This window comes from Sander lucioperca, chromosome 2 (genome assembly GCF_008315115.2).
Source record: "Sander lucioperca isolate FBNREF2018 chromosome 2, SLUC_FBN_1.2, whole genome shotgun sequence".
Taxonomy (NCBI): domain Eukaryota; kingdom Metazoa; phylum Chordata; class Actinopteri; order Perciformes; family Percidae; genus Sander; species Sander lucioperca.
The window spans coordinates 22,526,033-22,552,206 of NC_050174.1; the positions used below are offsets into that span (position 1 = coordinate 22,526,033).

At 42.9% G+C, this 26,174-nt stretch overlaps 2 protein-coding genes across 3 annotated transcripts; one reads left to right on the forward strand and one right to left on the reverse strand.

Moving 5' to 3' along the window:
- The first annotated feature begins 4,559 nt into the window (after positions 1–4,559).
- On the forward strand, positions 4,560–12,581 carry LOC116045046 (fructose-bisphosphate aldolase A-like). The gene is made up of 8 exons (XM_031292570.2): positions 4,560–4,724; positions 6,299–6,415; positions 7,827–8,093; positions 8,353–8,513; positions 9,517–9,600; positions 10,737–10,911; positions 10,985–11,184; positions 11,983–12,581. Exons 2-8 carry the CDS (start codon positions 6,304–6,306, stop codon positions 12,076–12,078), a joined length of 1,095 nt encoding a protein of 364 aa, XP_031148430.1. The 5' UTR covers positions 4,560–4,724; positions 6,299–6,303; the 3' UTR covers positions 12,079–12,581.
- Positions 12,582–13,558: 977 nt separating this feature from the next.
- Positions 13,559–25,904, reverse strand: gps1 (G protein pathway suppressor 1). Of its 2 annotated transcripts, none has more exons than XM_031292560.2 (14): positions 25,718–25,904; positions 23,292–23,384; positions 21,744–21,925; positions 20,719–20,883; positions 19,356–19,491; positions 19,013–19,090; positions 18,688–18,748; positions 18,007–18,092; positions 16,926–17,020; positions 16,721–16,826; positions 16,470–16,550; positions 16,103–16,240; positions 15,886–16,020; positions 13,559–13,970 (listed from the first exon to the last, which is right to left on the reverse strand). In XM_031292560.2, exons 1-14 carry the CDS (start codon positions 25,748–25,750, stop codon positions 13,896–13,898), a joined length of 1,464 nt encoding a protein of 487 aa, XP_031148420.1. In that variant the 5' UTR covers positions 25,751–25,904; the 3' UTR covers positions 13,559–13,895. The 2 variants fall into 2 exon arrangements, with proteins under 2 accessions (XP_031148420.1, XP_031148419.1); XM_031292559.2 differs by having other exon boundaries at positions 17,998–18,092.
- Positions 25,905–26,174: the final 270 nt, after the last annotated feature.

The window sequence follows — 26,174 nt, forward strand, 5'->3', positions numbered from 1 at the left end:
GCTAATTATTGCTAACTAAAATGCTAGTTAACATAAGTAATTAAACTTAAACAGCTAATGTGAGTCCAAACTGCCTGCGAGCTTCTCCTGTACTATACGGTAATTCCTCTACTATGCGACAGTAAGTCGCGTGGTTATGACACAATCATTAGCCTATTTTTACAAAAACGTCTGCTACGGAGCCATAACGTGAGGTACAAGGTAATGGAGCCTTTTATACATTGTCGTGTTTCTTTAGAAATAAACAATGGACAAATAGAGTCTTTAAACGCTTCAGATGTAAAGTTATTCGCTGTCAAAGTGACGTCAAAATGAATGGCAGTCAATGGGATGCTAACGGGTGGTGATCGCTTTGTAGCATCAAAATGGCGCCATAGGAGGTTCGTGCTCTGAAGCGAAGCTATCACCAGACCAAGCTCAATCTTTTAAGATTGAACATTAGTCTGGGGAGTCTGCTCTGTATTTTCTCTGCACGTAATTGGATAGTCCTTCAACCAATCAGACCAACGATCCGGGTGACGTAGCGGTCGACAGCGGCATCAACGGGTTGCTGCGCTTCGGTGGCCGCTGTAATGGGAAATTTACATTTAAGCATGATTCTTTATATTTTTGTCTTACTTTCTTCTCTATTAGCTTTCTCTCACAATGCTGAAAGGGAGTTTATCTCATTCCCACATGTAGAATCTGATTCTAACTAAGTGAGAATCACAAAGTCTGGAACATAATGTGAGCACTGTTTGTCTGAACAGATAGGGGCTACAAGGTCACCCTAAAACTATCTCTCCTGATACATTTAGTTTTCCCATGCCAGTTGAGATGCAACTGGGGGGGTGAAAGTCGTACAGGGGGAAGGAGGCGAAATGGCTCCAAGATGTCTCTTGTGTTGTTTTTTGATTGTCTTCATGTGTATCAGATTGTCTGTGAGAAATGTAGAGTCATAATAAGCCAAGTGCGTGTGTGCTGTCACTCTGAAGATGTATTTAAGTTCAGTGTTTCTGTTCACTCATTGAAGAGCTTTTCCACACCTGTGCTGCGTGCCTTCTGTGAAATGTGTTCCTCCTATATTTGCAAATATACTTAATAAAATACAAAAAACCTAACTTGGTTTAGTCTTCGACTGTCCTTATTTTGTTTCACCTTCTATTTTTAAAACCTCTACACCTGCTGCATCGAAAAACTTCCACCACACCGCCTTGTTGAATGTAAACAAAAAGCAGCTTGTCGCTTCTCCATCGTCATCGTGTTAAACCCGCCAATAGCGCGCGCCAGGTGGATGAGCCAGTTTGTGATTGGTTCCCGCAAATTTGTAACGGAAGCAGGATAGGTAAACGTACAGGTTTCGAGCCTGAGCCGCAGGGCGAAATCAAATCACCGGCAGATCGGGCTGGATTTACCCAGTCTAACCAAAACCTCCATCCTATTAAGATTGGGTTGTTAGAAATGTTCTGCCAACCAGTCCCTAATAGTGTTTAGACAGTCAGTAAGCCGGGGTGATAATATTAAAGGCAGAGCTGAAGTCCACAGACAGGATCCTGGCGTGGGTGATCTGAGGCCCCGCCGGACAGAAACAAAGTCGTTAGCTGAGAACTGTTGTTTTTTTTTTTTAAGATTATTTTTTGGGCTTTTCCGCCTTTATTTGACAGGACAGCTAGTTGAGAAAGGAGAGAGAGGGGGAAGACATGCAGGAAATCGTCACTGGTCGGACTCTCAGTATATGTACACCTGCTCTAACCCTGTACTTTGACTCTTTAAACCAGTCTCTGTCCCCACTCCTCTTCCGTCAGCAGACGTAGCTGTCTGAGTTTGGCTGTGTTGTCATTGTTGTACCTCACCGTGGTAAGTGATGGAATACAGCTGTCCTCTCAGAAGCTGGTGTATGACGTCACAGCCCCTGTGTACTCATCCAGACTGTTATAGCAGCCGTCCTAAAAGCATCCCAGTCTGTACAGTCCAAGACGTGTCCTCCAACTGAGGAAGGTGCAGCAGAGAGCAGCTCCCAGCAGTGCACGGTATCATGTGGTACAGTAGTAATCCACTCCCATCCATCTCCTCTATACCCGCACTTCTAATGATGGACCATCTCTTTCTTTTCTTTTTATTTCTCTCAACTTAATATTAATTTCAAGGGCTGCTATAAATAGCAGTATTAGAGATTTCTTTTAGACCTTATTGTGTCACTACATATTGTTAGCCCAGTTCATATTTTAAACATCTTGACACAGTTTTTATAGCCTTTACATGTTGTGATCCTTCACCAAAACAAAAGAAAGTATTACCAGCATAGATGTTGCTATAATAGTGTGTGTATATACTGTATGTGTATTCACTCATACATACATGCATATACATTCATTTCACTCAACATTCCTGGGTTCACATTGCTGGCGAATGAGCCAGTGGATAAAGTGATTATTCATGTTTCAAGGGCAGAAACAGCCTATGATGGAGATGGAGACATGTTTACCTGTGGTGCATATTCATGAGATATTCAGCTTCTCCTGTACATGTTGTAGTCATGACTCTGAGGTAAAGGGTGTCAGATCAACTGTAGAAAGTTCAAGTGATTGCACGAGGTGGAACCCCATGGCTGACTGTTGGCCCTGTACTGCTGTGGATGGAAGGCTGGGGTTTCCTCAGTGGGATGATGATGATGATGATGATGCTCTGCTCACCACACAGCCTAGCCTGCATGTGAGGATCCTCACGTAGGCCCAGAGCTGCAGGGCGTGGGGTTATAAAACCCTCAGCTCTGTCTCACAGGCAGCAGGCACGCTCATTTTATCTTAGAATGTAAATGATACACACACATAAGCAGATCTTAACCCTGGCGTTGTCTTCCTGTCGACCGTGAACTTCTTGTCCTTCCGGGTCAAAATTGAATTTTTGGCGTTTTTTCCGACGTTTTTTTTGTTTGTTTTTTCATGGTCAATAAACCTAATTTATATGACATTATACCTATTTTTTTTAATTAAAAAAATCTGAAATTATGAATTATTTTGACTAATAGTTAAGATCAGAACATGTTTTTTCAAATTCAAATAAAACACCCATAATTCAATAAAAGTAATCATTAATTTTACCTGCGAAGAACGGTGTATATGGGTTCCATACAACATACATGCATGCATCCATGTTATTTTTGGGCCATTTGGTTGAAAGAAACCCATATTTCTGATATAAACAACTTTGAAAATGGGTCAAATTTGACCTGAGGACAACACAAGGGTTTTAATCCAACAACCAGCAGTCTGCTCATTGTAAAGCCTTTAACGCCAGCCTGTAGAATAAATGCATTTCATCTCCAGACTGCTGCCCAGAGCAGAAGAGAGATCAGATATCTTACATACAAAACAATGATTGGTTTACACATATACACAAATACTACGGATTAATATACACATAATCAATAAAAGATGTGATAGAGAGATGCAAAAAAAACCTCAGATGGGCTTAATCTGGGCACTCTCTAATGCATACTCCAGGTAAAATAGAAATAAACTAAAATACTGATAAGAAAAGGAAAGAAAGAGAAAACAAGAGCCAAAACTAAAATGACACATAATATCAAATCAACAGACTAAATATGAAAGGTTAAATAATAATAATAATAATAATAATAATAATAATAAGAGTTACATGGGTTATTTGACCCTGTGTATCAAGTTTGACAGGACAGTTTTTGGTTGGGTACTGATGAGTAGTGATGAGTTTAATCTGGTTAATGACAGTGCTCTGCTTTTCTCTAGTGCTATATATATATATATATATATATATATACAGTATGTATATATATATATATATATATATATATATATATATACATACTGTATATATATATATATATATATATATATATACAGTATGTATATATATATATATATAGACCAGATGGACCAGACTGCTAAGAGCGTGAGACCAAGGTCTTTGAGCTGATGTGTATATTATAAAAAAGTAACGCACTTCCACGGCTATCAGGAGGTGTGGATCACTGGAAGTAGACTTGAAAGTAAGAATAAAATGTTGCACGCTCAAAATCAACAATCCAAAACAAAACTGTTGTATTGTGAAGAAGGCCGGAGGGCTGAAACATCATCAAAATAAGAAGAGAAATTCATATGGAGGCAGAGTGTGCGACACTTTTTTTCTTACTTTGAGGTGATGTAGCACAACGTTCGAAAGCTTCCCATCAAAAGGCAACAACAGCTGAGAACATCTGACCTCATTTCTACATCTGGTTGCCTTGGCAGTGTTTATTGGCTGTTTCAGTGATGTCTCAATGCTCAGCCATTTATCAATTTAAATTTAAAATCCCCAAACTGTCAAATTTGTCTTCACATAATCTGGATTTTCTCTTAGTGAATACAGACAAAAACCAAGCCGAGTTGCATCTTTAATCACAGTGTCTGTACACAGTGTTTGAAACCTGGTTAAATTTGGTAGGGATCTCTAGAATGTGTGTGACGCAAACAAGAAGCAGGATGTTTGCCTGTATCTGCCTGTAAGACAACAGCGGGGGTTTACAAACGCCCAGCATTTCAACATCACTGTTTAACCCGTCAGAGCCGACGACACAATTACACAACCCTGCTGAAAGCTACGCTCTGATTGGACAAGCCCCTCTCCATCGCCAGCAGCAGCAGCAGCAGCAGCAGCTTCCTGCATCTCTCCGCTCCCTGCCTGTCTAACCCTGTCCTTCGTCTGACACTCCGCGTCGCAACTATCTGGTGAGTTCGAGTTTCCCTATCCAACTATTAAAAACATTAGATAAGAAGATGACATTTTGTTCATATTCTCTTCAAATAGACTTAATTAGTCTAGTTTGGCACGGCTTTATTATTGCATTTTTATTTTTTCGAGCACTTTGTAACATCGCTGTTCTTAGCTAGGCTATATCTTCTTTGACACGATAAAGTAGCTTCAATAAAAATGAAGTCGTTTTTCCTAAAGTTTTCCTGGAGGAACTCTCAGGACAGTCCCGTGTCCTTCACACGGCTCGGCGAGGACGCGGAAGTGCCGTCACGAGAAGCTGGCTGCTACATTGTTTTACTAGGCTACAGTATTAGGCTACTACGTTCTCCTAATACATCCATTATTACTACAATATTAATATGGTGGTAGGCTTTACTGTATAGTAGCCTTCTAAGTAAAATATAGTTGGGTAAGAATTCCTAAAAGCAGCAGCCAAAATCCGGCGGAGTCTGAGTCTGTGTAACTGTGTGACAGACAGAGGTCAGAGGTGGGCTGTGAGGTCAGAGGCGGTCTGTGATGTCAGAGGGCAGGCTGTGAGTTCAGAGGTGGGCTGTGATGTCAAAGGGCGAGCTGTGATGTCAGAGGGCGGGCTGTGGTGTCAGAGGGCGGGCTGTGAGGTCAGAAGCGGGCTGTGATGTCAGATGAGGGCTGTGATGTCAGAGGCGGGCTGTGAGGTCAGAGGTGGGCTGTGATGTCAGAGGCGGGCTGTGATGTCAGATGAGGGCTGTGATGTCAGAGGCGGGCTGTGATGTCAGATGAGGGCTGTGATGTCAGAGGCGGGCTGTGATGTCAGAGGCGGGCTGTGATGTCAGAGGCGGGCTGTGATGTCAGATGAGGGCTGTGATGTCAGAGGCGGGCTGTGATGTCAGATGAGGGCTGTGATGTCAGATGAGGGCTGTGATGTCAGAGGATGGCTGTGATGTGAATGTGATCAATAGGAGGAAAGAAGAAAAGACACAAATCTGTTTTCAGTTTGAAGACTTTCTTTAATGTTGGTTCATTTAATAATCATTTTCATCCTAGAACAATACATATTTTTCTTTATTGCATTTTTTATTAATAGTATTATTATTAGCCTATTATTTTATGTGTATGTAGGAATTAACATAGAATGTGTGCAGGGGCAGCTTTTCTGTCATTTTGTATCTTGTGAAATATAAGATACCCATGAATAAAACCAGAGTGTAACTGTAAACTCCAAAAAAACCACAGAAAAATAAAGAAATATACTGTATGTATGAATTAAGGAATAGAGCAGTTCAACTAAGTTTCTCACTAGAATTGGAGTCCTCGTGGAGTGGAGAACACTCTTAGTAAATAGCTTTTAGACCTCGCAGAGAAAACGTTGGGACATACAGCAGTTCTGGGTTTCTTCACATTTCCTTTTCACATGTGGAGAATATAGTGTAGACATATTGTGGTTAGATTTTGTAAGACTGCACAATCTGCTTGTGTTTCCGACCGATATCTGGAGTTATGGAGAAATAAGTCAATATTGGTCTCTCTCTCTCTCTCTCTGTCTCTGTTTCTCTTCTGGTCTCCCTCCCAGTCACCATGACTCATGCGTATCCCTTTCTGAGTGCTGAGCAGAAGAAGGAGCTCAGTGGCATCGCTCAGAGGATCGTAGCTGCTGGAAAAGGCATCCTGGCAGCGGATGAATCCACAGGTACGGCTCACACTCGTCCTGTTAACCACATGACCAACCCCAGTCCACATCAGTGACACAGGAATCACATTCAAACCTATTAGAAGTATAAGTGAAGACATAAGGTTGTTTATGAAATCACTTGAACTGCTCAGATGACAGTAATCTGCTGAAAATATAAAAAAGCACATACAGTGTATACTGTCTTCTATTTTTATACTCACTAACATACACTTTTATACTAGAACCTGACTGAGCATCGGCTGAGTTAATCATCTCAGATGTATGGCGTTCCATGTAGAAAGAAATACTGGCATCAAAAGAAATAGTCATACAGAAGTGCCCAAAATATGTGTGAGGTCATTTAGTTCACCAGAGAGCACACAAGTGGCTTTTTACAAACATAACCCACTCACTACATATCTTAGTCACAGTTATTTCATAACCAGATTTAAAGGGTAACTACCATTTCTTTCAGCCTATTTCCTTGTTTCTGTGTCTAAGTGACTGATTAAGAGAGATCGCTGCAGGTTAACAGGGCAATTGTGCAGCTTCTATTTACGTTAACAGAAGTGCTCGTTTAGCCACTGACAGGCTCAGATTAATATTCTAAGTGTTTGACAACATTATGGAAAGGATTTCTAAGGAGGTCGACCTTTCTGTTATAGAGTAAGATCTTTTTTTGAAACTTCAAAACCTGCGAAATTGCCTTCGCTAAAGCCACCAGACTCCATTTAAATAAACAGTGATTTTTAACATCATAAAATACACTTCATTCAAAGTCAACCGAAACAAAATAAAAACTATGAAAAGCTGTTTTGGGTCGTCTTTCCACTTTTCCAACCATCACAACTCTAGTTTTGGTTGAAATAAACACATAGTTTACCAATTTACATGTGAAAATATGTTGGCTCTATAAACGCTAAAAGTATTGCTTTTTCAAATGGAGTCTGGTGGGTTTTAGCGCTAGCGACCTCAGAGCTGTTTCTGGTTAAACAGAAAGGTCTCAAAGAGGTTTTAAGAAGGTCTATCTCTGTAGGGATCCTTTCCATAATGTTGATAGACACTTATATTAATAATCTGAGCCTTTCAGCAAAACAGCATTTTTAGTGGACCAAATGGACAATGCACATTTGCCCCATAGAGTTAAATTGCTAAGTCTGTGGCTGCCGACTGCAGCGATCTCTCTTAATACTGGACCAATTTCAAAGATTGTTGTTCCCATCAGTCACTTAGACACAAAACCATAGAAAAATAAGGTCCTGGTTGAAAAATGAACGGTAGTTACCCTTTAAGGATCCTTACCAAACGAATGGGCTAAAATGTTGGTGCAACAAACTATCTTAGACGTTTGCAGTATATGGGTTGTGGACAAAATAACTTTAATGCCACAGAAAAAAACATCTCTGTGCACCTTGTCTGTCTCCTCCAGGCAGCATGGCCAAGCGCTTCCAGGGCATCAACACTGAGAACACGGAGGAGAACCGGCGGCTTTACCGCCAGCTCCTCTTCACCGCCGACGACCAGGTCAACGCCTGCATCGGCGGCGTCATCTTCTTCCACGAGACGCTCTATCAGAAGACCGACGACGGCAAGCCCTTCGCCCTGCTGGTCAAAGAGAGGGGCATGGTGGTGGGCATCAAGGTGGACAAGGGCGTGGTTCCCCTCGCCGGCACCAACGGAGAGACGACCACTCAAGGTACACAGGGGGCAACACTGCTGTCGAAACGCTGGTACCAATAAAGCTGTAACACTGACTCCATTTCTACTCTGGAAAGACTATATAGTGATTGAGCTAAACTGCATGCAGATACAAAGACTACAAGAATGAGAGTATTTCTGTTGAAGTAGGAAAGATCTCTGTGGTAGTACAAACTCTCAGACTCCTATCCTGGCCTCTGCTTCCACGCCTTCTTTCATGGCTCAAACCAAAGCGTCTGTGCCGTGTCTCTTGTCAGGTCTGGACGGGCTCTACGAGCGCTGTGCTCAATACAAGAAGGACGGAGCTGACTTCGCCAAGTGGCGATGTGTGCTAAAGATCACCGACACCACGCCGTCAGAGCTGGCCATCATGGAGAACGCCAATGTCCTGGCTCGCTACGCCAGCATCTGCCAGATGGTTAGAGAGAGAGAGACACACACACACACACACACACACACACACACACACACACACACACACACACACACACATGTTTGTTTCACTATCTTTGTGGGGACCTGTCATTGACATAATGCGTTCCCTAGCCCCTTACCCTAACCTTAACCATCACAACTAACTGCCTAACCTTAACTCTTACCCTCAACCGAACCATAACCTAATTCTAACCCTAACCCTAAAACCAAGTCTTAACCCTCAAACAGCCCTTTAACCTTGTGGGGTCCAGCATTTTGGGCCCCACAAGGCTGTGCAGACCCCACAAGTATACTGTATTTCCCGGTTTTTGGACCCCACAAATATAGTAAAACAAGCGCGCACGCACACACACACACACACACACACACACACACACACACACACACACACACACACACACACACACACACACATCCTTATTCACCCGCAAGAACATGAACTGGTTGGCCTCACTTTTGTTTTAGCAACCCGACAGCTTGATATGCAGGGCAGGTACTCACAACAGGCTGTTTTTTACATCCTGACTACTAGAAATCAACGAGTCATACTATTGAACAGGTCCATTTCTGCATTACTGGTCATGGCAATGTGTGTGTTTTTTGCACGCCAATCATGCTCTTTTATGTAGTACTCAGTCCAAACAAATGACGGGATGTAAGCTGAGTTTTAATGATGCTTTTTGTATTGTAACTGCCATGCCAGTAGAGCCCCTTTGAATTGAATGAATTGAATTAAAAGAATACACACACACACACACACACACACACACACACACACACACACACACAAACACACACACATTTACAATCCAGGACATACAGCTCAGTTAAAGAACCCTGTTGCCTTAGTGCAGTGATGTAACACAACTCAGCACACAGTGGGCCCGTCAGGTTCCCTAAATGTTTAACAGTTGGTACACAAGTCACAACCCCCAGAGAGGAAGTGCTATTTTGCTGTTGTCATGACGCTGGTTGCTATGTTGCAGCATGGCATCGTGCCCATCGTGGAGCCCGAGATCCTTCCAGACGGTGACCACGACCTGCAGCGCTGCCAGTATGTGACTGAGAAGGTGAGTGTGTGGGGGGGGGACTTGACTTTTGAAATAATGACAGATATTAGTCGTTGTGGCTCTTACTAATGCAGGAAAAATGTCAACATCACTCTGAATTTGGCATGCTCTCAGCAGAAAAAGGTGTGCAGCAATGCGGTAAAGCATATTTTCATTTTGATTGGAGTTGTTTTGATCGTGTCTGATCAGGCCATGTTCTTCTGGCGTTACCAGCTGGAGGTAACGGTGACGGTCCTGGTGTTTACGGTTACAGCAGCCTCAGAACTCGGCACATTCACTTCACTTTGAGTACAGAACCAGACATGAAGTAGCTGCTTCGGTTTAGTTTTCCATATAAAAATTAGAAAAAGCAGTGGACCTTTATTGTTAACTTCAGAGGTCCATCAAACACAGAGGTACATGCCAGACCACCAAAGTTATTAGGATTCATCCTGAGGGGGGGGGGGGGCATGACTGAACCAAATTTGATGGAAATCTCCCTGTTAGTTACAGCGATATTTCCCACTAAACTACAAATGTCAAACTCATTGTGGCGCTTAAAGGCAAACCAAAATCAGTAAGACTCAACCTCTGGAGACCATGAATGTCTGTACAATATTTCATATAGAGCCCGACCGATATATCGATACAAATAACTAATTTTAGGGAAATCTGTTTATGTTTTGTTACGTGTTTCTGGATTTAAAAAAAATATATATATATATCGGCCTATATGTCGGAATATTGGATTTTTAAACCACCACATACCGGTATTTGCATCAATATCGCCCTTAAAAATCCTTTATCGGTCGGTCTCTAGTTTCATAACAATCCGACAGTTGTTGAGATATTTCTGTCTGGACCAAAGTGGTGCACCGACCAACCAGCATCGCCATCCGTCCATCTTTTTAAACCACGCCAGCTGCTTGGTGTTTACATGAATGCAACGTCACAGGTACAGTGCTACAAATAAACCCTATTTGTTGCTTTCAGCCCATTAATCTCAGTCATGTTCCATAGGGGGAAGGGACTGCTGTCTGTTTTTATACTACCATTCAGGGGCACCAAAGAGACCTATTCTCAGTGACTTTCCAGACCCACCGCGGTCAGTCTCTGTTCATTGGAACCAGGGGACCCAGCGTTGCTCTATCTTTCAGGTGTTGGCAGCGGTCTACAAGGCCCTGTCTGACCACCACGTCTACCTGGAGGGCACGCTGCTCAAACCCAACATGGTGACCGCTGGACACTCCTGCCCTAGAAAGTACAGCGCTCAAGAGATCGCCATGGCAACCGTCAGCGCCCTGCGCCGCACTGTGCCCCCCGCCGTGCCAGGTGAGATAATTTAGATATCTGCACACATGGTTGAACAAACAAGTATACCTGATTCTCTCCCTCCCCCTTCCAGGCGTGACCTTCCTGTCAGGCGGGCAGAGTGAGGCCGAGGCCACCGCCAACCTGAACGCCATCAACCAGTGCGCCCTGCACCGGCCCTGGGCCCTCACCTTCTCCTACGGCCGGGCACTGCAGGCCTCAGCCCTCAAGGCCTGGGGGGGCAAGAAGGAGAACGGCAAGGCCTGCCAGGAGGAGTACGTCAGGAGAGCCCTGGTGAGGAGTGTACTTTAGGGATCCCCTCATGTTTTTGGGGGGAGGGCCATACATTCAGAGAACTATGCACTGCTAGGTATAAATTGTTCTTCGACTAGTGCTGTGTGTACAAAATATTTATTGGTACAATACACAAATTGCTCCTAACATTTCACCCCCCCCACATCCCTTTTTTCTCATACAATTGTATTTATATGTTCTTCGTGATTGTCTTTCTTAATATTCGTACTCACGTAATGCATTTAAGAACATATGCACATATAGCACACGTCAAACTCAAGGCCCGCGGGCCAAATCCGGCCCCTTGCAAATTTGTATCCAGCCCCCATATCAATTTAGATTCAAAATACATTTCGGCCTGTCTAGTTTTTGTCACTTTTTACAAATTTTTTGGGCCTTTTTTTCAGCATTTTTTGCCGTTTTTGGCATTTTCTTCAACATTTTTGTCAACTATATGAGACCTGCAATAAAACAGTCAAAGATATTTGACTTTTTCGATGACATAAAAGCAATTAACTCAACATGTCTGGCCCTGGATGTGATCCTCATTTTCCACGGTGGCCCTTATAGGGAAGCTGAGCTTGACACCCCTGACATACAGAATAAGAGAAGTCATATTTGTGCTGGTATGTATGTGCATTATTGCGACTGCCATACAAATGGAAGAAAACTCAATTTTATTCACACAAAAGACATCCTTTAACCTGCTGCTGAAAGGAAGAACATCAGCGGTCACTAGTTCTAAGCGAGTAATGTAAATGTATTTTACAGATGATAAATCTTTCCGTTTGTCCACAGGATAACAGCAAGGCAGCTCTGGGGAAGTACGTGTCGTCTGGAGAGAAGGGAGCCTCAGCTCAGGAGTCTCTGTTTGTGGCTGACCACGCCTACTGAGGTCAGCCAGGCTGCACCCCCGCTCCACCCACATCCAGCTGGAAGACGGCCTGTACTGTCCTAAATCACACACATTAACCGCACACATTAACCAACCTTTTCACTTTATCCCATTCGTGATGAGAGCCTGGTGAGTTTCTGGATAGAAACAAGCATTAGGATTTGAAAAAGACGACTACAACACCCATAAAGCCCAGTATAATACTCCAGCTCTATCCTCCCTTTGAGTTTGACTTTGCAACTTGTTAACGTCAGTGTTACTGCCTGACTTAAGAGTGCCGTGTCACTTTATTTTTTGTGTTTGAGCACTTAAACCCCACAGAGTGAAAGAGAAGAGTTCCCCTACACAGTTGTCCTCAGTTTGTAGTTCCATCTGTGGTTGCGAACATTGTCTCAGTGGTTCTGTGACTTCACCATTTTACTGAACCAACTGCTGGAGGGTGACTTTATAGTGTCAGTGTCTACACTGGAAAGAAATTAGAATTAAAATATTCCACAACCAATGCTGTCCTGTGTTGTATTTATCGGCTTACATTTATTGACTTCAATAATAGTTTTCACACGTAATTCTGAATGCCTAGCATACTAAGGGGGCAGTGGTAACGTGCTGGATTCTGATCCTTTACCTCAAGTCCACACACACACACACACACACACACACACACACACACACACACACACACACACACACACACAAAACTGAGACGGTGCAGCTCCGTCCTGACCCTTTGCTAGAAATTGCTTTCAGCTTATTTTAGCTTTTACATTTCAGCATTCACAAACTGCTGAGGAAAGAACTCAGAAATACCACTGCAACCATAAACTGTGTTCTTTCAACTCTAGGCTTGTTACACTTTGGATGATAACAAAAACAATCTCAAACAAATTGCCAAAAATAACGGTCTCCTTCCAATCAACTGCAGTATCGACGATGTGTCAGATGACATCTGTCGCAGTAGGGATCGGGTCTCCCAGTAAATCTACAACTTCTTACAAATTCTCCTTGCAGGTACTGGACCTAAATATCCAAAACATTAGCAGTGACTTGCTATGACAACTATGTATCCTTTCAAACATATGTGAATTGACCTCATCAGTTTCTTATTTCATTTTTAAGCTTCTATCTGCAGTCAAAAATGATCGAAGGCAAGCGTGACATTTGAAATATAGTCACGATTGCGTTAAGGTGACACCACAGTTACTTTAGTATCATCATACAAGGGTGAAAGATCTTCACTTACGCAAACTCTGATCTTAATGCTCAGTTAAAGCAGGTCTGCAGCAGGTACAAGTTGAAGCTAAGATGCAGTGACTTGTAGTGACATCTAACACCACAGGCGCAGTTGTGGGATTTAACAGGATTTAACCTGCAGCTGAAAGTGGCCGACTGTAGTTAGAGCTCACAGACACAGTTGTACACAACAGGCATCCAGCTATTGGTTGACAACAGAGCTAATGCATAAAAACAAACCAGCGAGTGTATGATTTAGTAGGTGTTTTTTTATTTTAAAACCTTGTTTCTGTTAATGAGGCCCCCACATATCATGTGTAAGCAGAGCAAAGTGCATCTCCTACCAGTAACACACACTTTTAAGTGCTCAGCTTTTATCAAAACACATTTTCTTCTTGTCCAAATCTTCAGATGATCAGACTAACAGAGGAGCTTTCCTACACCCCACGAAGGGGGTGGGGGGGGAGAACAGATATCATTCCAGAATATCAAGAGTCTTTACAGGGTGGGTTGGGGGCTGCAGGTTCCTGTTGATGAAGGGTTGGGGGGGGGGGGGGTCAGCAGAGTCAGCATGCAGACTGTCTCCTCACATGTTGGTGCTCATCCTGGTCTGGCTGTTGGCTGGTGTCAGCTCCCCCTGGCTGCCTTCTCTGGGTGGAGACTGAGCAGTGGACACAACACAGTGAGGCACTGGCACACGCCTTTGCTCTTTAATGTCAATTGTCAATTATTACATAATTGTCTAATTGTCGATGTTTTTACGTAATCGCGGTTTCTTTGTTCAACCCCAATTAATTGCTTACATTAGCTAAGGTCTTGACTGTTGATGTTTGTTTAGATGATGTTTGTTCAAATTGTACTTTTAAGCTACTGTTAAGCTAAAAAGCTATGTTAGTTGTTGGCACTTCACCCTATACACGTTCAAGGCATATTCCTTTTAAAAAAAACAAAAAAAAAAACACAGGAGGTTTAAATATGTTTGAAGTAACGCTGTCAAAATCAATGCCTAACTCCTTTCAACGCCTCAAATTATTTTGACACGGGATTAACGCACGCACGTTCTGTACGGCCTCCTGCACACTGGCTGCGTGGTGTGTCCGTTTTTATTTCGGCTCCCATGTTAACAGGTTAGAGCTTACACACTGCCTGTGTGACGCGCTTGAGCCGCGCCGAAAACGCGCGCATGCTAGAAATAGGACCGACGCCTATTTTTCCCGCGCCACGCAAGCGTTTCCAGGTAAAATAGAATACGAAAAGACGTTTCTGTCATTTTGACACGAATACATTTAATAAATGACATGTTGATGTTGGAAAGTCTCTAGGTTTAGACATAAATGCAGATATAAATGTAATTTCATAAAAATAATTATCGATTTTCAAGTATTGCACATACACAACGAAATATTCTGGAGCCTATTTTGCCGTCAATACTGCCGACGTTGTCTTTGCTGTAATCAGACCAGTATATATTTATGTTTAACATGGTATTTCATTTTATATCAATGGGAAACATACATGTGTACAAACAAGGCTAGCAGCAACAGCGCCACGTCAGACACGTTTCTGGTGTGCAAAGACATAGAAGCTGCCACGCAACTGACACGCCACGCTCACGCCACGCAGCCAGTGTGCAGACGGCCTAAGTAGAAGGGGATGTTTTTGTGAGCCTTTATTTTCAAACAAGGTTAAACACAGTTGCATTGTAACATTTAGCTGACCAGACTTGTACAATGTGCCTGTTGCTGTAGAGCACGAGCTCCATAGTTTAGTGCTGAGCTGCTGTGTAGTTAACCTCTCCAGGTGTTGAGTGGGACACTACATTGTGTTAATATTAGAGAGTAATGTTCCATTCAGGTCAGTGTGCCCATCCGTTGCTGCGTGATGGGCTGGAGTTTGCCATATTATGCTTTCAGCAGGTTTTCTGAGCATACAGTATTTTTGAGGTTATTCTGGAGAATATTCGGTTACACTTTACTTGAAGGCATCTACATAAGAGTGACATGACACTGTCATGAACGTGTCATAAACATTAGAAACAAGTCATAAACATTTATGACATAATGCTTCTGTCAGACTGTCATTTGGTTTTTGTCCTGACAAGTTAGGGTTAGGGTTCATGTGTTCATGACAGTGTCATGTCACTCTTATGTAGATACCTTCAAGTAAAGTGTTTTCTAGACAGTAGATGTCATTGTTTTGTGTGTCATTGTCACACTTTACACCGTTTAGCTGTCAGCGTTTAACCGTGTTTAATCCAGCTGCTAGCTAACGGTAGGCTAACGTTAGCTGCTGTTGAGTGTAGTGTTTACTAGCGTGACATGCAGCGATGCTCCTGTTGCCTCTAACGTCCGTTTCGGAGCATCGGAGAGCACCGCAGGCATACCAGTGGCACCGAAATGAGGCACCGAAATCCGCGTTGCTATTCAGTCCGGTAGATACCGGTTGTTAAGGCACCGATGCCATACGAGCAACAGGTCTCGGTACCCAACCCTACTATTAATATATTTTAATATAACTCCTGCTAAGATGAATACATTCAGTAGAAGCTGTGATGAAGGGAGAAAGATTTCTTCTACCTTGACGTGGATCTGATTGCGCAGCACAGCGGCTCGGAGGATCATGGCTTTGGCTCGTCTCTGGAACTCTTTGCCCATGTGGAGCGACTTCTCAAACGTGGTGCTCCTCTGGTCCACTTCCCTCGCATACAGAATCTGTCCAAATTTCAGTTTAAAATGAGAAATTACACATTTCAACATTTCCACCATTGTGTGTGTGTGTGTCTTTGTGTTGCACCTTGCTATGGGAGTCGATGCGAGCGTTGATGAGCCCCTCCAGTATGAGCTGGGTGAGCTCGTCTTCCAGAGCTGCTACTGTGGTGTTGAAGGCCTGAGCCATCTTAGTCATGTCTGCCGACACGTAGGGGCTGAAATACTGAACACACAACACGTCTTTTTGTTATTTTTAACAAAGTTTTTATCAAGTGGAAAGCAGTTTGGATCAACAGAAGTTAGGCAAAAATCGGAATATAATGGAAACGCAGTCAGTAACGCAGCACAAAGAGATGGAGAGAAGACAACAAACAGCAACGTATATAGTTAAGCTCACAAGTAGTAGTTGCTAAAATGGGGTGGGATGTAGAGGCCCTGAGTATAAGTCTCACCTGAATGAGGGCTCGGTTCCTGATCTGGCTGTACAATGTCTTGACGTGCGGGGCCAGGTACATGTCCAACAGGAGGTTATCCTGCAGGAAACACCAAAGTCACTTATCCAAACACATCAACTCAAAAATGATCACATACACGTTGCCAATGCCATGTACTCCCATAACCTGTGTACATTCGCTAACTGCTAAGGTTTAATATTCATCACAACTACTATTAGCGTGTGTTTAACACAGGTGTCTGCTCTAACCTTCATTTCATCCAGCAGCTTGAGACAAGACGCGTACTTGGACTCATAGAACTTGAAGATGATGTCACGGATCTGAGGTTCCAACTCTAGAAATAACTTAAAGGAGCTGAGGACAGAAAAAAAAAAAAAAAGATCATTACAATAGATTCCATAATGGAACATATACAAGATATTTCTCAGTTACCATTGGCTGAACTCCTCCTACCTGCTGGAGATGACGTTACGTTGGAGCTCCTGTCTGTCGAACGTGGCCAAAGCACACAGGCCTCCATACACAGCTACGTTACTGGGTGACAGGAGCTGCGGGGACACACAGCCACAGACGCACATTACTCGGCAGCTTTGTGTTAGTCATGGGGATTTCAAACTTCAGCCCGAGTCTGTGTGAGGCGGCAGTCTGAGTTAGATCAATCTAATTGCAGGGTTTTCTCTGTCGTTATAAGGTTAAGGTGAATCACCCGAGGGGCGGGATAAACGGTTGTCTTTCAAATTCTCTCTGCACGCAATAGGACAGCGCTCCAACCAGGCAGAGCAACGAAGAAGGTAGCGGAGCTAGTTGATAGATTAAACTTTTGCCGTATCCGGTCGGCAAAACTCAGAACACATCTTCCTTTTTTAAGAATGACTTCAGTGCCGTTCTTTGTTCTTTTCTCAAAGAAAAGCTTAACTCCAAGTCTTCCAGAAGACCGCTGTTCCCAGCAGCAGCAGCAGCAGCAGCCATAAGCCCGCCCACCGACTCTATACACGATGTGATTGGCCTGACTAGAGTTCGGTTTTTCCAGCTCGCAAGCTGACTTTTCTTAGACCTAATGATTGTTGTTGGACTTTTTTAGCAAGTTTTGTCTTTATGCTTTTTTGGAGTGTTATTCATTTATAATCTGCTCTAGCTTTTCCAACGTTTTACATAATGGAAATCATAACGGTCCAAAACAATGTGAAAATGAGACGCAAAACTACCACAAAGGGACACAAAGAGATGCCAAATGTTAAATTGAAAAAAGAACATTTTCTTGAAGAAGGACGCCTAAGCCCCCCCCCCGCCAAATACTAACACCTGAGTCTTCCTCAAAGATAATGAAAACACTGTAATTGGTATTTTTCTAAGTATATTTACAGTAACAACAGTAACTCTGGGCGACGCCCACTTGACTTGGTATACAGAGACTGCCGAGCATCACATCAGCTTCAGTTGAACTTTGGAATGCATTTTTACATAAATCAGTGGATTCTCCCCCCCCCCATGATCAAGTTGTAGTAGCAAGGCACCATTGGCTTACATCACTCACCTCTGGACAGTCACAGTGGTCAAAAGAAGCCTGCAGGAAGCACTTGGCAGCGGGTTTATATTTCCGAGAGGCCAGCTCTGCCAGGCCTGAAACACCAACACACGAGGTCAGACAACTACTAGATCCTCCAAACATGACGGCTAATTGCGCTCTATAGAGAGAGCAATGAGTTCTTTCACACAAGAACTCCGTTATCCATACTTGGACAAGACGTTGTTAGCGGACAGCTACTTCTAAAAAAGGTGCCGACACACCAAGGAATGAGCGCCCCAAATGCTTGAAGGTGCTCTTTGGGGTCGGGAACTCAATTGAAAGTAGAGAAAAAGAAAAATGACTTAAAAAGCCTTTATTTTACTGGCTATTTCATGGTAGAAAATTTAAAAGACATTGTGAGAAGCAACCCACGCGTAGCGGCACTGACAGCCTTCTTCAGGGTGTGACTTTACTTTATGTGTCGCTAACAAACTCTTGTCACAGCATAGAATAGCACATAGCTATCAACAGATAAGTGACAACTTTGTTCGGCTTGTTTTCTGTTACCAGTGTAGCATGAAGGCTTGTTGGGTGGACTAGCTAACACGGTCCCTTGGCCGTCTGCTTGGTGTGTCAGCACCTTTAAGCTGATCTTCCAAACCCAACTTGAGTTGACATCATCATAACAAAAGCATAAAGCCGTCTTACCTGCAGCACACTTTAATTTGGTGAGGACTGATTGATTTTGGCTATCTCGCTCTCCTCTTTGCTAAACGAAAAGAAACAGAAACATAGTTAGTAAAAACCTTTGAAAAACAAAAAGGGAAGGCCGGCAATCAAACTCTACCTCGTTTTTTAAAAAAAACGGGTGCATGAATTAGTTTTCTGTCTCATTGTGAGATACTTACAGTCTGACTGTTATTGGCAATAATACCCATTCCTCAAAATGAATGTTTGTGTGATTTTAAAGTGTGACATGTTAACACAGTCCAGCAGTGGAGGATGAGCTGTGCTGTGTGAGGGTGGCGCTCACCTCTGCTATCTCTGGCGTGGATTCTGCTTTGTTGACGTAGCTCAGTACATGGGACCAGTTCTGGAGGTAAACACTAACCTGAGGGCACAGACCAGAGGATTTACTCCTTCATATACTGTAATTTGTTTCGTTGAATAGTTCAAACCCCTCCCAGTGGTTCCAACCCCACGCCGCTTCCCTGTTGCGTGCCATAAACCGTTAAAAACATCTGTCCTACTTGATAAGATATCTCAAGTTTAAGGTGCTTAACCAGTGCAGCATAGCAAGCATCCATAAATCCAAACCACTAGCTGGTTCCCTCCATATGACATGTATGCAAAAGCAAAACTGCACAAGACTGTACCTTGATGACATTCAGACACATGTTGATGACATGCTTAGCACTGGTGCAGTAGTCTCTGGCTCGGGAGTAGCACTTGAGGGCATTACTGAGGTCCCCACAGTCCAGGTAATGATCCCCCAGGTCATCATGGCCTCTCCTGGAAGGGGGGGGGGGGAGAAACACACAACAGGAGGCAGGTGAGAGGGAGATACAGAGCTGGTAGATGTATGGAAAGGAAAGATTGGCTGTCAGAGCCATTTCTAATGACTAAGCTTGTGAAACATCTTGTTCCAAACCATCTGTCTTTGCTAGTGGTCGTAAGGCCCAGGTACTACTTCATAGCTGATGCTCTTCTGCACCCACACAGTGACTGTGGTGGTGTTGAAATGGGAACTTGTTGTTGTATATTTAACCCCATCTCAACCTAACTCGTCAATTCTTGGTCACTTTCATAAATGAATTCAATTTTCAACTTCTCTTAAAAAGGTCCAATGTTCCAATGTGTAGGAATTTCTCCCATCTAGCGTTGAGATCATGTATCGCAATCAACTCTCTCGCGCCACGCAGTTCAAAGTACGTATTACAGCTACGGTAGCCTTCACGCTTCAAAAAGCCGGTCTCTTGCTCTTTTCAATATCCTTTTCCTTTTTCTGGAGCGAAGAAGAAGACTCCTGCTCCTGAAATTTGGATTTTGAATACGTGTGGTCCTCCATGTTTCCTTCTTCAAACTTGCCGGGTCCGGGAAGCTACGGTACCCATTAGCAGCATTAGCAGCACTCTGTGAGTTTATCATGTGACAGCGAAAATTTCAAGCCAAAAGGAATACTTGGAATAGATGGTGGTGGTAAATATTCATGAAAAAGGACAAGTTTGTGAATGGGCAACACCGATTTTGAGAATGAACAACTAAACACGTTACACACTGGACCTTTAAACACAAAATTCATAAAAAAGTGGAGACTTTGACCAGTTCTCTAGGTTGTGTGCGAGAGCATTGATGCTAATAATATCATTCAACCATCAAGATAATGCTTGTTGCCAGTAAAAATGCGATTACTAAAAAATGGCTTAATCTGGGGGCAACCACACTTGTAGATTGGTTCAATGTGATGCATGACATTTTTGTCATGGAAAAAATAACATTTGCTCTAAGACTTAAGATTATTACTACGTATTTGATAAATGTTTGTAAGGATGAATTGATTTTATTAGCCCACATACAGTAGATCTTAGAATAGATTTTAGGCAATAATGGAACATTTACTGTAACATAACCCACACTGTTTGCCATATACCTTTTTCTCTCTTCTACAAGTGTACAATGTATGATACTCTGTACATGTTGACTTGATAGTTCGATAAAAAAAAAAGTGTGCCATTGTACCGGATGCTCTCTTTAATGGAGTTCCCCTTGTAGTTCTTGAGATCAGTATCCAGTTTCTCCAGTTTGAGCAGAGCCTTTTTCCTGGTGGACTCGGCCCAGGCGGAGTCCAGGGGAGGAGGAACAACCCCACCTTCAGGTACTGTGTCGGGCACACCCTGCACTTCTCTACACACACACACACACACACACACACACACACACACACACACACAAATGTACATTAGATGTGGACAGAATTAGTCACAAGAGTGAAAAAAGGTAATGTATTTGCCATCAGATTGTGGTGCAGTACACTGTGGCCACCCCAGTATACGTATGTTGGGTCACTAAGGTTTATCAGATTGAATCACTTTCCACTGTTTGGAATTGCTACTCTGCTCTGGGCTTCTCAGGCGCTGCTAACAAATCACTCCGCCCAAGTAGCAGAAGTAGCAGTGCTTCGCCTTTCTGAGAATATAGTTCCCAGTTTGTATACGGTTAGAAGACGGCTGTGTCTCATGTGACCTTGTTATTTGTACACCCTGTGACTATACAAATCACAACATGTAAATAGGAACATGTTGACGTTATTTAGTCACTTATTGGGAGCAGTAGGCTAGTTGGAACCGGTTAGCTTCAGGATCTGTGCTAGGCTAAGCTACCGGTGGAGCTGTCGGACAGAGTTACAACAGGCACGGAGATGAGAAGGGTATGTATGAACTTATCTAACTCTGGGGGATACGGTGAATAAGCTAAAGTCCCAATAAGTTGGCGTGTTCCTTTAATACCACCTTCTGAGCAGTGCCCACATTTAGGTTCAGGAAGGCAAAGCACAGGAAGTCCAAAAGCAGTGCTACGCAACAAATTACAGGTTGTTAAGTTCCAGAAGTGTAAAAGGCCTTATTGTTAATTTTGGGTGAACAGAGTGACAATAAATAAGAGTACACCGTTGAGCTTGCTAACACGATCTGTTTTCAAATCAGGATTGCGCTCTTTCAAAAGAGGCTCTGTCTCTAAAGCAGCAAGGGGATCATGGAGTAGAATACCGTGTGGCCTCTGTGAGTTTGCGGTGGATCTCTTCGTAAGTGTCGACGTTAAAGGTCCTCTGGACAAAGGTGAGGGCCATCTTCAGGGCTTCCACTCGCAGCTGAGGGCAATGCTCAGCGATGAACTGAAGCCTCTCGATGCGCATCAGTCCACTGTAGCTGGTGGCATACTGCTCCAGGTCCTGCACACAGGGAGGGACAGGGGAAAACAAAGTCACAACCGCTCCTCTGAAATGTTCAGGTGACAGAGTTCGAGCGCACAGGCAGAGCGGCTTCCTCGTGTGTCTCACCTGAAAGTCTCGTCATGCTTTTAATGCCTTTGTTCACAGCAGTACAGGAGGCTATCCTAGTGGCTGGTTCAAACGTATTCTAGCAGAATTAGCTAGCAGACTTAGCTAGTAGTCAGCGCTGGAGCTCAGTGTGTCGGAGCAGTGAACGGGCGGCTTTTTGTCACGCTGCTCTGCGTCGCCCTGCTCTCGGTTTTCCATCAGTTCGATTTGTAGATAGGTCATTTTGACACAAAAGTCTGTAAAGTTTACATTCTGCCGCAACTCTGTGTACAATAACGCAGCTGAAAAAGAGGTGCATTGATTCAACTGACAATCATCTACGTTTAGGGGGCAGTCCCCTAAATCCCAGTAACGCCTGGAATCCAAAAACAGGGATTAACATCACTGCCACAGGGGTAGGCATGGGCCGGTTACCGGTTTCAAGGTATACCGCGGTTTGAAAAAGTCACCGTTTCAAAACCACAAAAAAATTCCGTCATACGCCCTGCTACGTCCTGCAGTGCCCTGCTACGTCCTGCAGTGCCCTGCTACGTCCTGCAGTGCCCTGCTACGTCCTGCAGTGCCCTGCTACGTCCTGCTGTGCCCTGCTACGTCCTGCTGTGCCCTGCTATGTCCTGCAGTTCCCTGCTACGTCCTGCTATGTCCTGCTACGTCCTGCTGTGCCCTGCAGTGCCCTGCTACGTCCTGCTGTGCCCTGCTACGTCCTGCAGTTCCCTGCTACGTCCTGCTATGCCCTGCTACGTCCTGCTATGCCCTGCTACGTCATGAACTACTACAACTACTATTTCTAGTCACTGATCCATTATCTTTATTGTGACTATAATTACCACTGTTCATCACACCCCCAACCGGCATCTGTAAAATGTCTTGAGATAACTTATTTTATAATTTGATACTATAAATAAAATTGAATACCGTGCCCAAGGTATGAGCTGTTGTTTTATGAGTCTACAAGGACAGAAAGTGCAGTTTAGAAAGCCCTCTCCATGCCAGCGTGCAGTGTGTTTAAAAATAAAATACATTGTGTTCAATGGGGGGGGGGAAAAAGAGGTTTTTTTACCCAGACATTTCTAAACAACACATTTTAATTGCAATACAGTGATATTTTTGCTGAAGGTTATCATATCGTCAGAATCTCATACCGGCCCATGCCTACACACGCAAATAATTATTGTCATTGGACAAACCGTTACACCGAATGCCAGCATCAAGGGTTAGTGTTAGGGCAAGTGTGTTTATCTGAAAGTGAGGTCAGTACCAGTGTTGGGTTCTCCACTATGTAATTGGTGTCCGGAGCATTCTGCTGGTCCTCCTGGGGGTCTGCATCTATCTGCATGGGCTCCACAGACCCCTGAGAGAAACACACCAGGCACAGAGGTTAGCAGGAATCCCAATGCAATACATGATCCACATTATAGCCCAATAACCTCGAAATAATACTAGAACTGTAAGAACTGTTTTCAGATATTTATTAAGCATTGAGAGTAACATGACTAGAATCACTTTTCCAATGTTCAAACCCTCTCTGGCAGCTGCTGTGATGCTGGAAGATACTTTAGATTCAAGACTGTCAACCAGTGAACCAGAACAACCACAACAAGCTTCAACCGCCACTGGTACTGACCAGTAGGGCTGGGACCATATGCTCCTGTCCCGATTCAATTCTGTTACGATACGTAGGCACCGATTGGATTTGTATTGCAATTTCCATTTGTTGCGATTCTAGAAATATTGTGATTCGATAGCATTGAGTATTGACATTTTCTTTTCCTTCTTTAACAAAATCAAAAGCTGAATAATACACTTCTAGAGACAATGTACCATGAGACATTTCTAAAAACGGATAGTTTTCTAAAAAGAACGCACATGTCAGTCAGTCAGACATTTATTTACTTTGTAAAGAAGAACATAACATGGATTTTCTGCATTCGTTCTGTTTTGCTAGAAACAGATATGATGTAGTCGGCGTCTGCGGTACCGTAGAAACAGAAAATATTTAGGTAAAAAAACTGGTTGAAAAAAATCTATTCTAGGGAAAATTATTCTAAAAATCGTCGCAAAAAAAAAGAAAAAAAAAAGAGGAGAATAACTGAGAATATGATGATGCCTCTCTAGTGTATCACCATAAGTATGAAAACATTTTCACCTGATGCCAAGCAATAATGTAATAATAGTAATAGGCTAATTCAAATAATATCGCAACACATTGAGAAGGAAGTTTTTCCTTACCACTCGAGGTGTCTGCCTAAAGGAAGCTGTTCCTCGCCACTGTTGCACTAAATGCTTGCTCATGGGAAATTGTTGGGTCTTTGTGAATTATAGAGCGTGGTCTAGATCTACTCTATCTGTAAAGTGGCTTGCGATAACTCGTTATGATTTGATACTATAAATTGAATTGTGACTCAAATGAAATGTAATAACCATAAAGTTGAAATGCATGAGCCCACAGGGACAATGGGACCAAAAAGGTACATTAATATTTCATGTCAGCAAAACTATTTTATATCTAGGCTTTTTGTGCAATGCATTTATCAACGATTTTACACATTCATTGCACAATACAGTCTACATTTAATGAAGACCTTCTAAACCAAAGTATTACAGATTTAATAACACGCAGGATTCTTAGCTAGACCTTTATTGCACACATACTGTTATGAGACTAGAACTATTCCAATCAGAGAGCTGTTGTCGTGCTTCAGCTCCAGGGTTGAAGAGCTGCTGTACGTTGTACAAGCCGCCAGATGGTCTTGTTCTGGCGGTGTGTTTAAAGCCTCGAAGCGTCAAATCTTTTTCGGCACGAACAGAAAGAGAGCCCCAAGCTTCATTCGTAACTCTGTGTCCGCCCATCCCAAAATTCTCGGACATACTTTAAGGCTTGTACATTTGGTAATGCTAGCTACTATTTAGAGCTAGCTAATGTGACAAACTGCTAATAACAGGAAGTTGGCATGGCAATGCTAGCTAGCTTCCGTTAGCTACAGGCTAAAATGATAAACACAAATTGTTCTTCCGTCTAGGTTATGTTTTGCTTCGGTGAATAATCTAACTTAAGACGTCCTTACACCAGTAACAGCTAGCTACATTAACTAGTTAGCGTCATGTGTTGTAGAGCTAGTGTTTGCTGATATCGTCGCTTATTATAAGCCAATGGAGGCCTTCAGTCCGTTGTTAGCCTGTAACTTAGTTCCAAACTCGAAGAAAACTATCTTTCAATTTCAAATGGTTTAGTGGCAAACATACACGAATTTAAAACGTTTTGTAAAGCAGTAATTATTTCTTATGTCTTCCCTACGGTTAATGTAAAGGTGCACTGTAGCTAAGTTAGGAAGGACAATAACGTCAACGTTACCTTTAGCAAAATAAATATGCCAACCAATTTTAAGACGTATTGACGTTCATTCTTAAAGTTTGTTTCAATCAAACAACATAATGCATCGTAGAATATTCACACGCATAATCTAACATAACGAACAAATGATACAGTTCTTGCGTGGTCTTCAATTATGATGTTTAAATTAACCATAAACTGAACCGTAACTAACGTTAAGGTTCTAACGTTATAGGTTAACCCAGCTAGCTAACTGCTAGCTAGGGTTACACCACTGGTAACGTGAATGAAGATACATAGCTAGCTACATCATGTTTCCAGCAACACTGGCTGGTTGTAAAGTTAAGACTTACCTGGAAGTTAAACACTTGTACAGGCAAAGGCATCTTATTTTAGTCTGACTTCTGCGTCGCTATTGTTAGGGGGGGAAATAGCTATATCATGAAGATGTTGATGTGCGACTGCACTGGTGGGGTTGATGGTTTTGCGACTCGTCTTGCTACGGTTCGCGGGAAGGCTCAGTTTGACAAAACCAGCGTTAAAGTTACATGCCGCCATCTACTGTACTGTACCGGACTGTGCACTTCATTAAGAGTTTATAATCTGGATCGTAGACCTGTTTCCTAAATAGATTGAAATAACGCCACTCTATGTATCCTCTATCTGTAAGAACCCTTTCATACCCCAGTCCTGCCTATTTGTATTATATAGCCTTAATAATACCCCTCTCTTTTCACATGCTTTTTACATCCTAACACTACATGCCCAACTTGATTTTGCAGTTACGAATCTCACATTTATTAATTTCTT

What these genes read in the sequence shown, in the direction of transcription:
- LOC116045046 (XM_031292570.2), top strand. Translation starts at nt 6,304, where the DNA reads ATGACTCATGCGTATCCCTTTCTGAGTGCTGAGCAGAAGAAGGAGCTC. An exon ending in CGGAGAGACGACCACTCAAG is followed by an intron (nt 8,094 to 8,352) that starts GTACACAGGGGG and finishes GTCTCTTGTCAG; the next exon opens with GTCTGGACGGGCTCTACGAG. An exon ending in TGTGCCCCCCGCCGTGCCAG is followed by an intron (nt 10,912 to 10,984) that starts GTGAGATAATTT and finishes TCCCCCTTCCAG; the next exon opens with GCGTGACCTTCCTGTCAGGC.
- gps1 (XM_031292559.2), bottom strand. Translation starts at nt 25,750, where the DNA reads ATGCCTTTGCCTGTACAAGTGTTTAACTTCCAG. An exon ending in TCCATTAAAGAGAGCATCCG is followed by an intron (nt 19,492 to 20,718) that starts GTACAATGGCAC and finishes CCCCCCTTCCAG; the next exon opens with GAGAGGCCATGATGACCTGG. An exon ending in GGAACCGAGCCCTCATTCAG is followed by an intron (nt 16,241 to 16,469) that starts GTGAGACTTATA and finishes TTGTGTGTTCAG; the next exon opens with TATTTCAGCCCCTACGTGTC.